The sequence below is a fragment of the Pelobates fuscus genome, chromosome 1, assembly GCF_036172605.1.
Source record: "Pelobates fuscus isolate aPelFus1 chromosome 1, aPelFus1.pri, whole genome shotgun sequence".
NCBI lineage: Eukaryota > Metazoa > Chordata > Amphibia > Anura > Pelobatidae > Pelobates > Pelobates fuscus.
Genome location: NC_086317.1, coordinates 448,482,666 through 448,500,656, shown reverse-complemented (window position 1 = coordinate 448,500,656; position 17,991 = coordinate 448,482,666). Strand labels below are relative to the sequence as shown.

Sequence of the window (17,991 nt, the reverse complement as noted above, 5' to 3'; positions counted from 1 at the left end):
TCAGAGCATAGCAAATAATAATGATACTTGTTTTGTTAGATACAGCCCACGATGTATTAAGTATTAATACTGAGGGGATAGCTGTTTTCAAATAATGGAAAATGGTATTATACCACATTGCTAATGATTAGTTTTACACATACAGAGGCGGATAGTTCACCCACTCGGTTGCTAGGAGCGTTGAGGATTTAAATATGACATTATTGTTAATAGTAAGAGGTATTCATTCGTTCATAAGAATATATCTGAGGCTCCAAAATAAAAAAAAAATCCAGCACTCGATTCCAGTCTATTAACATTATTTCATACCTCCAAAGTGTCCCTATTTATGAGGGACAGTCTCTGTTTTGGACTCTAATAAACTGTCTTCTTTTTTTCTATCTTAATTTCCCTCTTTTTTTAGGAGCACAATATTGTTGGTGTGCCAGATTCTATAACAGAGCTCCACAGCAATAATACTCACAGTAACGTGTTTTTAAATAATTAAATGTGTTTAGAAATCAGACTGCGTAAATAAGATACCTTGTTCTTGTTCTAAACTACAGTTTTAATTGCATAAATTGTTACTAGTAAATCACATAAAATTTCTCAGAACAGCTCTGCCCCAAGCCGCACCCTTAAATTGAAAGTGCCACAATTTGTCCATTTGAAAAGTTAGGAGTTATGTTCATTTATTTAAGCCGCCTCACACAATAACATTTTAGTTCAACAACATAAAACACTCTTTTGCTGCAATAGATACAATTGCTGCAAAATGTGACTTTCTTTTAAGTCATGCCAAAAACAGACATAGATTTCATGAATGTTATTTTTTTTTGTCTCACCTTTGTGCAAACGCTCTATCATTTCATCCACATATTCATAATCTCCTGAAACTGTCAGCTATACCCCATACATATTAGGGGCTTGTTCAGCCCCCCAACTGTCCCGATTTCAGCGGGACAGTCCTGATTTTTGAGTTTTAGCCTACGGTTCTGACTTTGTTCCCTAGTATTCTGTTTTTGGGGACACCACGGGACTGTCCCCAACAATCATAGTGTGAGTACATTATTAGACATGCTGAGAATAGTGCTCCATGTATGGTCTGCCATTGGTGGGACAGTCTGGTTGATTGGCAGCAGGCGGGTGTTCATTCACAAAGGGTTGTCCTGTCAATTCAACAGGTTGACACCATACCCTTTTGGGACTAGTCTACCCTGTTTGGTTGGAGACAGTGATACAAAGTCCCATTTCACAGGATTCTGTAGTTGTGATGTATGCCTATTCACTGTTTTAATTTACAACTTGAAAATAGTAGTGGAAAATGTCAAACCTGTGAATTTGTAATTTCCGTGTTAAGCCAGTAAATTGTAATAAGCTTTAAAGCAGAATATTTTTAGTAATTTTTAGGTGTTAGTAAAATATGGCGAGCTATAAGACAAACGCAAGACAAGCATTAACAGATTACCTGCACGGACAAGCAAAAGTTCTAAATAACACACTAGCTGGGTCAAAATCTGTAACATAAAAAAACACCTGGGTAGATGAAGTGGACAACTAAAGAGTTGCCCTCTTTCGCCATCAAGGACAACACTGCGGTAATATATCTATACAAGAAATATGTTTACGAAAAATATCGAATGGTAGTGGCTCTCTAAGGTTAATATAATTGCTTATGAGCAGTAGTCAGCATTCACTCCCTGCAAAGTTTTCTATATCACTTTATTTGATGGCGTATATGCAAATGTTTATTTGCAGAACATATTTGCGGCACACTGGCTGAACAGCCCATATAATTCTCTGTCAGCCAACACTTATTGAACCCAAGTTGGGGACACCAGTTGCTGATAAAAGTCATTTTATTTAGAGAAGGATCTAGGCAGGTGAGTGGCTTGGGCACCCCTTCATTTTTCACACGACCATGGTAAATGAGATCGACTGTCTAATAGTTAATTCTGCTCTCAATTTATTTAGTGTATTTTGTAATATATTATTATTTTATTATTATTTATGTAGCGCCAGCAAATTCCGTAGCACTGTACAATGGGTGGACTAAAAGACACATAATTGTAACCAGACAAATGGACACACAGGAACAGAGGGGTTGAGGACCCTGCTCAATGAACTTACATGCTAGAGGGAGGTATACAAAAGGTATAAGTAGGTGTAATGAAATAGGTTGCTAGAAAAGTATTCACTGAGGTTATTTTTGAAAGTTGCAGGAGAGGAGTCATGGGAGTGGGGGGAATGAAAATCTGCTAACAGTTTAAATGATATGCTTTCCTGAAGAAGTGTGTTTTCAAAGATTTTTTGAAGATGTGGAGACTGGGTGAAAGTCTAACGGAGAAGGGAAGGGAGTTCTACAGAAAAGGTGCAGCCCTGGAGAAGTCTTGGAGGCGAGCATCAGATGTGGGAGTACGGACAGAGGATAGACGTAGGTCTTCGGCAGAGCGCAGGGGCCTCAATGGGACATACTTGTGTATTAGGGAGAATAGGTAGGTTGGAGCAGCATTATGTAGGGACTTGTAAGCAAGCACCAGACTCCTAAATTGAGCCGTATATCTAACTGGAAGCCTGAGGGGGGAGGCGTGGGAGGTGTGGGCGGACAGGAAAATGAGCCTAGCCGCCGCATTCATTATAGATTGCAGCGGTGCAATCTGGGAACACATAAGACCACTGAGAAGGGGATTGCAGTAGTCAAGGCGAGAAAGAACAATGGCATGGACCAGCACCTTAGTCCCGTCTGGTGTTAAATAGGGGCGGATGCGAGCTATGCTTCTCAGATGGAAGTGTCAGGATTTGGCAATCGACTGGACATAAGGGGTGAAGGAGAAGATCGGAGTCAAAGAGAACACCTAGGCAGCGAGCCTGCGAGGTAGAGGTGATGGTGGTGCCGTTGACTTAGAGGGAGACAGACACGGAAGTAGCAACACTTGAGGGAGGAAAGACCAGAAGTTCTGTTTGGACAGGTTGAGTTTAAGGAAATAAGCAGCCATACAGTTGGAAATCGCAGAGAGGCAGTCAGAGACACGAGTCAAGATGGGCAGAGAGAGATCAGGAAAGGACAGGTAGATTTGCATGTCATTTGCATATAAGTGATAATGGAAGCCAAAGGGGCTGATGAGTTTACCAAGGGAGGCAGTATAAATAGAGAACAGTAGGGGACCAAGGACAGAACCTTGGGGAACACCAACAGAGAGGGGTTGGGGAGAAGAGGCAGAGCCAGAGAAAGAAACACAAAACAAGCGCTGGGAGAGGTAGGAGGAGCACCAGGAGAGAGCAGTATCCCGTAGACCAAGATTACGGAGAATGAGAAGAAGCTGTTGATGCTCAACAGTGTCAAAGGCAGCTGAAAGGTCAAGGACAAATAGGATAGCGTAATGGCCACGAGATTTAGCAGCGATTAAATCGTTGGATACTTATAATATATTACATCCAACTGTGTGACCTACATGTAATGGAAATAATATCCCAGTGTTAAAACTAACACGCTTATCCTATAAATACAATTATTAGCAGCTATGATTATACTGTTATAATTAATGTTATGTATTTTCATCTGGCAGGAGAGGAAGGGAAAATGTTCAAATAAAAGGCTCTGATTTTTAGACACAATGATGTCTTCTGTGCACTGTGATCTCTATACAAAGGAAATAGGACATGTAATGTGAGCTGCTGAACCTTCAAAACATATTTGTTTCTAATTGAGACTAATATCACCCTATATAGAACAATGTCTCTTATTCAACATTCGTTATGACATAACCTTATATGCCTCCAACTGTTTTCAAGATAAATGATAACATATTCATTGTTTGGTTCTTAACTTTGCATTTAAAAATCTTTGGATCTGATCAGTAACTTTTTTCCTAAATAAATACATGCTTTTAAGAAACACTGTAGCATTAGGAATATATGTCCGTATTCACAACACTACAGTTCTGATGCCGGTTGTCATTTAGGTTCCCCCAATGTTAAAAAAAATAAAATAAAACAAAGCAAATGTAAAGGAATTACTCACATTTTCTCAGGTGGAGCGTCTCCTTCGGTGCTGCCACGACCTCCTCCTCGGGTTATGTCCTTATGGAGTCATGCTTGCAAGATGACGGGCCAATCCAATGCTCCTCATAGAGGAGAATTGGGGAACGTAGGCACATGTGTGATGCTTGCCGCGATGTGTCCACAATTTATTCATAGAGAATTATTTTGTTGCTAACCGTGATGGCACTGCGCATTCACTTGTAACGTCACGATATGTTACGGTATGAAAGTATCATTCCTGGCTCTCCTACCCAGCGCTTCCGAGTCTTCTATTTAGTGTAATAATGGGATTTGGGGGTTAGGAAAGGGTGGCCAGCATGAAAGGCACTTTAAAAATTTCAATATGATGGAGATGTTAAAATACCTACAGTGTTTCTTTAATCATCAGATGTGGATTTTAGCTTCTTCATCCTCCTCCTGTTCTACACATTGATTTTGAATTGTTTTCTCCTATTCTTCAACATCGAGGCAGGCCACACATCATTCATTTTGTGTTTCTACAGCAGGGAAGAATTGTCACTTCTGGTTCAAAGTGCTAAATAAAAAGAATTGTATTAATGCACTTAGCATTTTTCCCCAGAATAGCATGTACTTCCCTTGATAAATTGCTACTTGCAATTGTGTACACTGTCTTTGGTTCTTGCAGCCTAGAGCACCCTGACTTACAGCTTCTCAGAGTGTGGACTCCACCTATCATGGCCTCATAAAATGTAACAATTGTTATTTATTACAAGTTACCCAGATAGATATTAAAGTAGAAGATAAGTGGTCAAATCAATGTTTACCATGCTCAATTAGCATTTCTATTCTGTTTTTGAGAGTTCTATTCATGTTCTCAACAATAACAGCTGATTGTGGATAGTAGGAGATGTAAAACCTCTCACGTACACCTATCAGTTTAGAAGGATGTGTCATTATTTGACCATCATGATGGATAACATTATTTCCTTGAAGTACGTGTGGGAAGCCCCAAAAAGAAAACATTGGTAAAGCACTATATTAACACAAAGAGATCACTTATAAACACTCGCTGAAAGCTTTGAAAATTCCAATGCAATATTTACCTCTACACTTAGCTGTAGGTGGAGAATGAGTGAAATCTGTGTAAAGATATTCATACAGAAACACTAAGTAACCTATTCACTAAATGCCGAAAGCCACCGGACTGTAGCTGAATGCAGTTCAGTTGTCACAGTTTGACTATTTTAAACCTTTAAGATATTGATAAAAGGCAAATTCATTATTTCAATCAAATTTCCATTTGGCAACAGTTCAATTGATTAAGTCCATTTAATCTCTATATAGCCTAGCAGTTGACCTGCTACCACTTTACAACCAATTTCCCTTTGTTCAATTCCAGTTGCCTTGATTCCATCCCTAACTCTGATTACCTCTATCCCTAAGTCAACAGAAGCCCTCCTTAACCCTGTAACGCTAACCCAACCCTAAGCCCTGCCCAACCAAACATCTTTTCTTTTCTTGCCGCATCGAAATGTTATTTCAATACAGTTATAATTCAGTAGTTTTTCAGTTGAGCTATTTTCAAATTAATCTCTCAGTTCTGTTCAGTTCAGTTAATTTTTGGTTGCTATGAACACAATGAATCAACAGAATACAGGAAAATCGAGCAGACTACAAAATCAGATCCAGGGTTTAGTGAATAGACCTATACATTTATTTTTAACTCTATGTGAAGAAATCCATGTTTCACCACAACATTATGATAATATTCCAAACAAAGTGTTTAAAGCGTCCTGATTCGCTGAAAAAAGGTTGAATCATTTATTTCTCTTTATTTAATTCTTCAGTAAATTCCAATAGTGTCTGTGTCAAATGTTGTTGTAAGTACTGAAAGTCTCTGCTTTCTACAAATAAAACATTCTAGATGCCTTATAATTCTTTTGTTTTGTCACAGCAGCTACAGATAGCTACTCCAGAGGGTATATCAATTTGCCCACTAGTGCACCATCATGCGCTACATGAGCAACACTTACATTGCCCTTAAATCCTTGAGGCTGAAGAGCTTTCACTTTGTCCACAGCAATCCTTTCTGGGGCATGATATCTTCTTCAAAAAGAAGGAGAGTTTGATCATGTTCTACTGTCAAATGTCCAAGTAAACATCACTGATTATCACCATTACAGATCATTTATGTGGCCAAAGGCTTTAAGGACGGCCTGTGGATTGCTGAAACACTTCTAGTCAGGTAGACTATTCTTTGGCAACATATTTTCCAGAGAAAAACATAAAACAAATGCTGTATGAAAAGTAACTGTCTCAAGACGCGCAGCTCGTTCTAGATTAAGATACCTCAAGTTTAGGATCCACTGATGAATAAAGGAAATGCCACTTTATTTTGTATTCCTTGCAAACCACTGTATGATTTAATTGCATACTGAAAGTCACTTACTGTTAGGTTATTCACCAAAGTGGGATTTGACCTGACTGACTTCAGTGTAAATACACAGTAAATTCCACTTTAAGGTCAAAATAGTAGAACTGAAAACATGGCGCGACAATATTGGAATAAAATATAAATTTCACAATAAATTTCTGTTAATTTACACGTTACAGAATAAGAATTGCTGGTGTATGTTTTAAAGGATCACTACAGGCACACACCACTCACCAATACACAGGGGTTTTTATTCATAATGTGGTCTTTTATTCAGTTTTTATATTTTAAATCTCTTTAACAATGCACCATGCAACATCTCCCCTTCGTGGAAAATTGCGTCCTAATTTGTAGTTCGCAGTCTATTCGCTCAACCAATGAGAGATCAGTATGAGCTGAGTTGCTGACATGACGCCCCCTCACAGAAATTTCTATGCCCTTTGTATTATCTGCACCCTTCTCCTTAGCATGGCTTTAAAATGTTATATTGGCAGCAAAAGGACAGTGATCAGCTCACCAATCTTATTGGCTAAGCTGCACTGCTTTCCTTTTAATCAGAAATACAGCGTGAAAACAAGGCCAACACTTTAAATACTCCTTAGTTGTGTTAGTGCCCAAAGGGCTCCTTTAAGTCAACATTTTAAAAAGTTTCATTAAAAAAGCTATTGGAGCAAAGCTATCCTTTTGCAGGTGCTGCAACTTTTTTGTTTACAGTTTATGGAACATTCCATTGCATTTTTTGCAATTATTTAGTAGATGTACCCCTTAAACAAAATATGCATGTATAATATTCTACATGTTTTATTTGGTGTATAGGAGAAAAATAGCTTGCAAGAGCTGCAGACCTTCAGCCTGAGAAATTGAATACACCAATCAGAGGCTTCTTACAGGTAGACTATGTGCTAGAGCCGCAAGCATAGGAGCCTACACAAATGGCGGCTCTCCAATGCTAGTTAATAACCTGTAATACAGCTCATTATAAATGGGGAGGGGGACGGAAGAATACCTCCCTGGTTACTATAGGTATCTGGAGTGTTCCTTTAACATTTAAATCAGCCCATATTCTAAGCATGAACAGACCGTGTTTGAGTGCAAGTTTTAAGCATGCACATGGTTTACAGAAAACAAATATTATTAAATCCTGTTATGATTGCAATGTTCACAGCAAACCTAAAAACAAATTTGATACACTAGAGCATTGATTTCTTAATGGCTGAAGCAACGGAGACAAGTAATGTAGCACTTCTAAATCAGAGCATTGCTGCTGTGGCAGGAGACCTAATGTGATTGACTCTTGTCCTGCATAACCTTGGATGATGAGAGGCAGCCACGAAATATCAGCACTTATCTGAGAGCTTTGCATAAGGAGAGTTTCAGGGCTTTTCAGGCTGTGTGTGATTCAGCAATTTATGCAGTCAGTGTTTACTGCGTCCTTTTCAAGTTGAGAAAATAACTTTTTTTTTTTTTCAGTCATGTCCTCTGAATAGATCATGGAATTTGCGACGACAATAGGCCTAGTCAGCTAGAATATTGTCTAATTTGGGAGATATTTGCTGCAATAATTACCACGAGTTCCTGAACCATTCTTAGTACATTTAAGGGTACTTCAAATGTCATACAAAATGCCTGTGCTTTTTCTGCGGTTTTATGTTTGGATAAACACTGGATGATTTTGGATGAAAAATATATAAAACTTTGGTGTAAGACACGTTAAAGCCTTATTAAACTTGAAAGAATATATAATATTTCCCTTTATTGTAGGTTAAGGAAAAACTATAGTGCTAGGAATACAAAGTTGTGACATGCTTAATATGCTATTTTACCTGTTATTATATTTAATTGAATGATGTAGATAAGGTAAATTATGCATCTATATTAAATACAGTGCTGAAAATAATAGTTAAGTTGTTTAAACAGGAACAGCAAATCTTACTTATTCATTCATAGTACTGTAAACATAAAATACATATAAAAACTATACTTTACGTATTTCTGTCATGTATGCCTAGAAAGATTGTATAGAAAATAAACCTAGAAAAATCAAAGAAAGTGGAATATGAAATATTAAAAAAAAAATGAATATTTTTTAGGAATACTTTCTGTCCAAGATCACAATAAGTAGTACACACCTCCACTCCTCCACCCCCCCCCCCCCCCCCTCACACACACACACAAACACACTTGGCTACATTGTATATTTGTGATTCATTTTTCAGCAATAAATAGCATTGAAATTTGTTCCATGGGTCTTTGGGTTATTAACTTTAAATGTATTAAAAGTCAACTGGGCTTTAAACCCCGGTTTTAATTCTGGCAAATGTGGGTATTATTGAAAGATGTTCGGGCATCCATAACCAAATTTAGAAAACAAGGTACAGTCTTGGAAATATTTTCTCTGGCCTTTAATCCAAAAATCCACATGTAAATGACAAAAAAACACAAAAAAAAACTTGTTTCTGTCTCCGTAAATATGCAAGTATAGCACAATGTACCTATTCACACTTTCTAAATAGATTAACCCACTAAGGACCAAATGTTAGACTTTTCTCTCATTACAATCTGGTCCCGAAAGACTACGTGGCTGCATGTTTATCACTGACTGCTATGCAGCTGTTAATTGCATAGGTCAACGCATTTTAAATAGGATTCTTAAAGGATCACTATAGTGTCAGGAAAACAAACTCGTTTTCCTGACACTATATAACCCTTAGGTCCCCCCCACCCTCAGGGCCCCCCTCCTTTGGCGCTGAAGGGGTTAAAACCCCTTCAGTTACTTGCCTTAATCTAGCGCCGGGCTCCCTCAGCACTGGTGACCTCTCCTTCCCTGCCGACATCAGCTCACGAGCATTTCTCAATGCTTTCCTATGGACGTTCTGCACGCTGGATGCGATTTTCGCATCCAGCGTTGCTGAAGCGCCTCTAGCGGCTGTCAGGAAGACAGCCACTTGAGGTTGGATTAACTCTGCAATGTAAACATAGCAGTTTCTTTGAAACTGCTATGTTTACATCTGAAGGGTTAAAACCTGGGGGACCTGGCACCCAGACCCTTTCATTGAGCTGAAGTGGTCTGGATGACTATAGTGTCCCTTTAACCCCTTAAGGACACATGACATGTGTGACATGTCATGATTCCCTTTTATTCCAGAAGTTTGGTCCTTAAGGGGTTAAAGTGCATATTCTTGTAATAGCCTAGACTGCTATTGGCCCTTAAATGTAAAGCTCTGCTTGAAGTTAAATAAAACAAAACAAGACAAACTAAAAATATAGACTCTATGACAAATTTTAACTAATAATGTGATGATATTTGACTTGTTTAAAAATATAATTGTCGGACACAATCTATTGTAACCCTGTCTTACCTACGTATTCATGTTTTGTGTCTCCTGCTCATTTAAAAAATGATATTAAAAATAATAATAAATAAAATAAATATTGTTAGACCACAAAAGCAGTAGTAGAAAAAAAAACAGTGGATCAAGTGAACTATATTTATGTATGGTAATAGAAAAAATATTATTCTGCATCTCCTGTATCTCAAGTTTGATTTTGGGCATGAACATATTGCGAAATTATGTTTCCACAATTCCCAGAATTCTCAGCATGGCATGCAAATGAACATAGGCAGGCATCATGTTTCGGCTTTATCCTGCATTTCTGTAGGTACTCTTAGCTATGGGATACTGGTTTATATCCATGGGCCGATGTATAACGTAAAATATGTTTATATAATAAAAATGATATAAAAGCAAATATTAATGTGTACACCTGTACATATATCTGTCAATATACCTGTGTGTGTTAAACATGATCTTATCACTTCACATATAACAGTCTAACTTCACTTGCGGATATAATCCTGACATGTTATCTTGCATATTAAAATATTTTATTTATTATACAAGTATGACTCACGTTATTCATTTAAATTGGATTATGTTATCTTAATTTACTCTGTGCTAACTTAATTTACTTAGACTCTGGCATATTTCACTCAGCTGGTGTTTATAATTTGTTTTACATTTTGGAGTAGATAACAATAATACCCTTCTTTTTTTTTTTTTTCCTGGCCGCTTTAAACCATTTTTTTCTTGTAGTGTAAAAGCAAAATATGTCAATTCTATCACAATTTATTGTTACATAATCTGAAGCTTTTTAAATATAAATTATAGTAAGAATGTCAATCATTTGTGAACCTGACATAGATAATTGGTACTGTGTAGACTATTCAAATCTGCAGATGTGACAATGAAAACCAAACTAATTGTTGCTTGTACGTTTTTAAATGTATTTTGAGGGTTCCTTTTGGAATACAAAGTTTCATATTTGGAATATTTACATCACCCAGCTTAGACACAAGGGATATGCTCACCCAAGATGAACTTTGTGCCAATGTTATTATACACAAGTATTCCTGACAAAAAGATCATCCATTTGCACTGGTGCTTAGATTAAATGAATGCTCCCAACAACATAAATAGTGTGCTGTGGTTATGGTACAATGAGTGCCTAGCACCCCCCTCCAAACTAAGGTGCCAAACTAGGGTCCACAAGGCTCTGGCCAACTCCTCTATTTGAGCCAGAAGCTCTCTGTAGTTTACTGCTGGTGCAATTTACTGGTGGTGCAAGGCTAAGCTCATTGGCTGAGAGCAATCAGCTGGCACTTTCAACCAATAAGCAGGCTGTGCAAAACAGGGTTTAACTCAGGATAGCTAATATAAAATCGGTTCAGGAGCTTCCAGCTATTTATAGAGGAAGAGAGTAGTGGCTGGCAAACCCCAAGTAAGGAGACAAACCCTTTGAAAACTTTTTGACTACTTACTTTGGGAGGGTTCCTGTTCACAGATTGCACCATAAGCACTACATAACACTGTAGAGGTTATGGTGGGCAGAGTGTTCCTTTAAAGTTGGCAGTAAGCAAACTGTGCGTTTGTAGACGAACGAGAATATATTGATGGAAGATTACTACAAATGTTCCCTTGAATGCATATTATATCATGCATATGCATGAGTATTTCCAGGAATTATTTCCAAATCCTGAAACGTGAGGCAGAAGATAAATAAAACACGGTCTCTCTCGATGCCGTTAGGATGCTTGCATATTATACTCGATATAAAAATAGCCTGTTAGCTTTTCAAAAACATTAACAGATGTGGGACTGGGGCACCATAAACATTGTGCATGTCTCAAGCAGTTGTAGAAACAATCGGCTTTAAAATACTAGCCATAATGTCAATTAAGTACCGTATTTATCGGCGTATAACACGCACTTTTTCTCCCTGAAAATAGGGAGAAAATCATGGGTGCGTGTTATACGCCGATATCCTACATTTACTTACCTGTCTTGAAGCGTGGGCCGGCTTCACAGCGCACACCGCGGAACTGGAACTTAAATTTCAGGTTCCGGTTTCCAGGGGGACTGAAAGGAAGTGTGCACACTATTGTGTGCACACTTCCTTTCAGTCCCGCCGTTACTGGAACTTAAATTTCAGGTTCCGGTTTCCGGCGGGACTGAAAGGAAGTGTGCACACTATTGTGTGCACACTTCCTTTCAGTCCCGCCGGAAACCGGAACCTGAAATTTAAGTTCCAGTTCCGCGGTGCGCGCTGTGAAGCCGGCCCACGCTTCAAGACAGGTAAGTAAATATGGGACAGAGGGAAAGTGCACTAGGGGACACTATGGGAGGGGGGACACACTATGGGGTTGGAGAATACTATGGGGGGGGGAGAATACTATGGGAGGGGGGAGAGAATATTATGGGGGGGAATACTATGGGAGGGGGGAGAGAATACTATGGGAGGGGGGAGAGAATACTATGGGAGGGGGGGAGATTACTATGGAAAGGGGGGGGAACACTATGGGATGAGGGGGGGGAATACTATGGGAGAGGTGGAAATTTCCTGGAATTTCCTTCTGGAAATGAGGTGCGTGTTATACGCCGGGGCGTGTTATACGCCGATAAATACGGTACTTTTAAATTATTTGTTAGGTATTTTTCACAATATTTATTGTATTCATCTACAAATGTTAGCACTTTAAATAGAGAGTTAAAAAATAATTGTAATTAAAATAAATGTTTCTATTAATGCTATTTTCAGCTAATTTTAGCAGATTTTTGGTCATTGAGATCTATAGATTGTTGTAAGGTAAATTAAATGTTTAAGTTATTAAACTTCAAAGCTTGTTGTTCTTTCAGACACCATAACTCATAAGGTATATTATGCACATTAACCTCCTGCCAATTACCTGCTTATTGAACGACCTTGGTTCAAACCCTAGCAGAAATGAATTAATTTGCATAAAACAAGTCACAAAACATAACAAAGCATCAATCTTAGATGCTTAATACGTTTATAGAAAGATAATAATTTAATATTTAGTTTTATAACAAAAACAAAAACAGATTTTTTTTAACACAACCTATATGTGCTTTTTAATTATCTTGTGGCATAAAGGCACAAAAACATGGGGGAAGAATTTGTCCTTTACACTCCCTTATATCTTCCTGTGAACTGTAGCAATATTGTGCTGAAGAAAACTACCAGGAAGTGCTCACAAAAGGTTGTGCAGAGCAAAAATGTTCCCCAGGTTTTTTTTTTTTTTTTTTTTTTAAGGAAGACAAGCAATTTTTAGTCTCATTAAAAACTATGTTAATTGATGCAAGCATTCTCTTTTACATGAAATAATTATTGTTTTTAGATTGTGTTTCTTTTTGTAATTTCACCCTAAGTCCTGCCAAAATGTTTTGACAAAACCACCATTTATGTTAAATGTTGCAGCATAAAATGTACGTTATGCGTCCAGCGTTCCATTGATTATCCTCTTTCTCTTGCAGTTTGCTCTCAGTATTCGAGAGGAGTTTTTGCCATCTTTGGACTTTACGACAAGAGATCTGTGCACACACTGACCTCATTTTGCAGCGCTTTGCACATTTCCCTGATTACGCCAAGTTTCCCGACAGAGGGTGAAAGTCAGTTTGTCCTGCAGCTGAGACCCTCTTTGCGTGGCGCTCTTCTGAGTTTGCTTGATCATTACGGTTGGAACCATTATGTCTTTCTGTACGACACAGACAGGGGTAAGTAAAAATACAAAATTGTTTTGTTCTCTTTCTGAAAAATGTAGCAAATACATGGAGTCGCTGTTAATGTCTTTATACATTTTTGCTTTAGAAAAAAAATTCCACAAGAACCTTTATTTGCAGTGAGATGAGGTGTCCATCCTGGCCCTTAATCTGTTGTTGGACTACAATTTATTTAACCATTTAAGGAGCTTAAGTAAGGCAAATGACTATATAGTGTGTCAGGCCTTGCACATCATTGGTCTTTAGGGAACTTATTGAATTATAACACAATATAACTGGTAACACAAGTTTGGAACCACATGGTTTAATGTATCCTAACTAAGATAAGGCCAGGGACTAATGAAATTATTTAGAAAATTGGACAGACTAAATGGGCCAAATGGTTCTTATCTGCCGTCACATTCTATGTTTCTATGTTTCTATGTCTGTAGAGACATTTAAAATGGCAGATCATGTTTTGTAAACCCATATACCTGTAGCACTTATCTATGCATTTTTCACTGTAATCCAAGACTAGACTGACACAGTATAGTACTGAGAACCCCTAATCTCAGAGCATACATGCACAGTCTGTTCTAGATTAGTGGGTTTATGCTCCTGGGTATCTCCAATAGCTACCTTAAAGTCAGCCCCTCTCTCTAGCCCTATAAATCATGTAATATAGAAGATATAAAAAAAGCAAAATGTGTGTTAAGGGAAAATAATATCATTTGGGGAACTGGAGACATATTTAATTTAACAGTCTCCAGTCTCATAGTTTATGATGTCTATATATCAGTAGTTCAGGTGAAGTAGTAAAAGCTAACATAGTAAAATAATTTGAGAGTGCTTGGATAACATAGTAAAATAATGCATGTGGAGTAGAAGGTAAACTACAGATTGAGAGGCATTGTGTTAAAAGTTGATATTACAAATCTGGGCATTAGGTATTTAACCTATAGGTTACTGTTATTATAAAAGTGACCATTATCCCAAAGAAGGTGTAGACTTACATCTCATATAACACTCAGCAAGAAGATGGCTAAGTTCCCCACGATTCTGTTTAACGTCTTTCATAATAGGTTCTTCCCCCTTCCATTTTTTCCCCACCTCATTTTTTTCTCTCTTATATCTTAGTATATTTCTGTCAATGTTTCTAATGATTCCATTGGTACTCCATTTTTTTAATCAAAAATCGTGTTTATTATTGTATCTTATTAATGTATCTATGCACATTGTACTTGAACGAAAGAATTAAGGGAGAAATAAAGCAATATCTGCATTTTTGCCTGTTGTACGCTTAATCCTTTTGATGCTAGCAACATGTGTGATGGTAGTTAGTGGAGGATATGTAGGTGATAGGAATCAGGTTGCCTGCCAGTATTCTGATTAGAAATTGGAAAGTGTTTTTTTCGTCTATAGCCAATTACTTCAAGCAAATGTCTAAACAGTTTATCAGTGCACTGAAAGTGATGTAGTATCAGTAGAAATTAATTTTATTCCACTAAAGAGGAATTGGACTAAATCAAAACATTCCATTGGTTCCCATGGTGACTGAACCTTTTATAAAACTGTGTCACAGAATGGCTTGTTAATATTATCATTATTATTATTTTGCATTATTACTGCTCTGAAGCCTCTGGTATTTTTTCAGGTTATTTCAGTAGTCACGTGTCAAGTATAAAAAAAGGCAATTATCTCCAAAAGAGCAATTCGGGAGTAAAAAGGCAAAAAGCAAAGCGTAGATTTTGCAGCTGATGTCTATAGGCATTGTTCGTTTTTGAAATCTTTGAATTGGTTTACACATATATACTCTATAACAGCACTTCATGTCCTAAGAAATTGACAGGTGCGTTAGATGAATGAAATTTGGTTTATCTTTTATTATTTTTTTTATTTTTTTTTTTGTTATTATTATTTACTATACATTCTACATTTCTTTAAAATGTTAAAATAAATGCTGAATCACAGGCAACATACATTTTGTAACCATTGAAGATAAACGCTCAGTTTGTTGAATTATTGAAATATTGTCTCTTTTTAAAATCCTTCAGTATATATGGATTAATACTGTGAAAGAGCACTCGAACATCTTCTGTAATGTTATGCCCTGTTCCATGCTCCGGGAGGACCTGGGGGAAATTTTCTCTGTATCAGTTCACAAATTGCTTCTTTAATAAGGCTATGCCATTTCTTTTCATGGATGTATGTTTTGATTATTGATATTCCAAAAGTCTCTGAAGACGTATAATTGCTGTATAAATAATATTGACAGTGATTGGGCTCTTCCTGGATGACTGCTTCACATGTTGCATCCAAGGTAATACACTGGACAAATGATGTAGACTCATTCCTGGTCATCATTATTCTCTTTCACTTTATGGTACTTCACTGTGATGATTTCAATTGATACATTGCACTCTAATAGTAAACCTATAGACAGACATGAGCAAAGTGAATTTTTTGTGCAAATGTTCGTTCTGCTACATTTTGCAGAGCTGAATTTTTCTTTTAGAATTAATGTTACCTTGTAACCAATAGGAGCTCAGGGAAGGTGGCCACATGGTGTTTGAATCAAGTAAAAAAATGCTTCTGTTTAACTAATTAGATTCCCTGTTTCCTTGGTCCCCTAGGTACCTGCCACCTCTCTTTTTTGACTTGACCCTTGGAATATAATAGAGTAGTTATCAGTATGTCACAAGGCACAAGCTCAGTCATCACAATACACATCGTGGGAATATACAGAAGAAAAATTTACATTTTGATTAATATTTTGTCCTCTGAGTCCCGTGCCCATTTAGCTTTGAAATCCACATCTTAAGTTGTTATTTAGAAATTCAACATTCCTTTTCTGGTTCCAGCTTATTTTATTAATAATAAATTATCTTAACAATGTTTTTTTTTTTTTTTTTACAAAGATGGTGCATATACCTGATAGAATTTCAGATATATTCTAGGGTATTTATGTTTATTTCAAAGTAATAGATTATCAACAATCAGTTGTATAAAATCTGTGTATTGCAGCAATTGATCAAACTAGTATCACCACTGCTTTTTTTAGCAGTTTTATTTTAATGATTGACATAACTTCCAGATCATATCTATCTTAAAGTCTAATGCCAGCACTATTTTCTCTTTAACAAGCCAGTTAGCCGTTCAACACAAGGTTACCTTGTAAAAGGTTTTGAGTTTTCATAAAGATATTTCTTTATAAAAATACGCTTAAAGACTTCATTGGAATTTCATTCAAATTCAGCGTTATAAGAAGATATAGCAAGATAAACTAGGGACTGCTTTGTCTCATGAAGGACCTGATTTTGGCATATTATGGTAATGAGCAAAGCTTTATTCTACAATGTCCTGCCGTTTGTATGAACTTTCACTTGAAATCAATTGAAACCATTGATGGGAACAAGCTTCTTGCACGATGCACAATAGATGCCTATGGGATCATTTTGTGCAAGAGATTCTGTCTTCCATAAATCTCCATCATTCCACAGACAACTGAGAGAGCAACAAGACCATAAGGGATGGCAGGTCCTAGCAGGTGAAAATCTGGATGAAGAAGACAGTAGTTCAGGAACTTCACCTGGTGCCACCGTGTACATGAAAATGTTACTTGGGGTGGGGTGGCTTTGCAAAATGTACACTTCAGAACTGACAGTAAGGTTGAAATAAGTTTAGATTGTTTTGGTATTTTTGTGTATCCCATTTAAAATATTTATGTATTTGGATATTATTAGACCCATTTCATCTGATGTTTTAGGATGGAGAAAACCCTGTGGTATATAGAGGTTTTCTACCCTTTGCAATTTGTAAATGGCATCCAAAAGCTACATGACACCAAATAATAGGGAGCTATGTCAACCTTTAGATGCTCCTGCTCCGAGAACCTAAATATATTCAGTTACACCATTTATCTGCTGGTTATCAGCACTTTGAATAAACAGGCTTACAGATTCATCAGAGCTCCAAGCACCCTCTAAAATGATTACAAACCTACCCCAGGACCTACAACACCACATATTTTCTTTCTGTATACCCCTAGCCAGTGTACAGAGTACCAGGAGTAACCTGTGCTCTGAAAACATCTGCAAGGACATTGTTTAAACAAAAATCATGTTCATGTGTGTGTTGACATAGATAACAGGCACCATTATTAATTGGGAGAAAGTTGTTTTCCATTACTTCTACAACTTACAAACAACATGTCCTTGAGGGTATAAGGAACTGCAGAGCTTGGTGTTCGGTTATAGATGTGGATAGGCCAAGAAACATATTTCTGAAACTGCTAAGAAGCCTATCTCTGCATATAAGCTGTATCAAAGAATCTTACTGCTACATACTAGGACCCCAAATTATATTATTTTCCCTTAACACACATTTTGCTGATTTAAATCTTCTATATTACATGTCAGTCCAAATCTACAACTGTTTTTCAGAATAAACAGAAACTAGCTGAAATTAACTATTTATAATTATATATATTTAAGTTTTTTAGACATTCTTAGAAATAAT

At 37.1% G+C, this 17,991-nt stretch overlaps 1 protein-coding gene across 6 annotated transcripts in view; it reads left to right on the top strand.

Moving 5' to 3' along the window:
- Positions 1-17,991, top strand: part of GRIA4 (glutamate ionotropic receptor AMPA type subunit 4) — a 374,317-nt gene that overhangs the window by 91,733 nt on the left and 264,593 nt on the right. For all 6 annotated transcript variants that reach the window (XM_063430303.1, XM_063430267.1, XM_063430285.1 and 3 more), the window contains exon 3: positions 13,249-13,488. In XM_063430303.1, the coding sequence (XP_063286373.1) occupies positions 13,249-13,488 (240 nt within the window). The remainder of the gene's footprint in view (positions 1-13,248; positions 13,489-17,991) is intronic.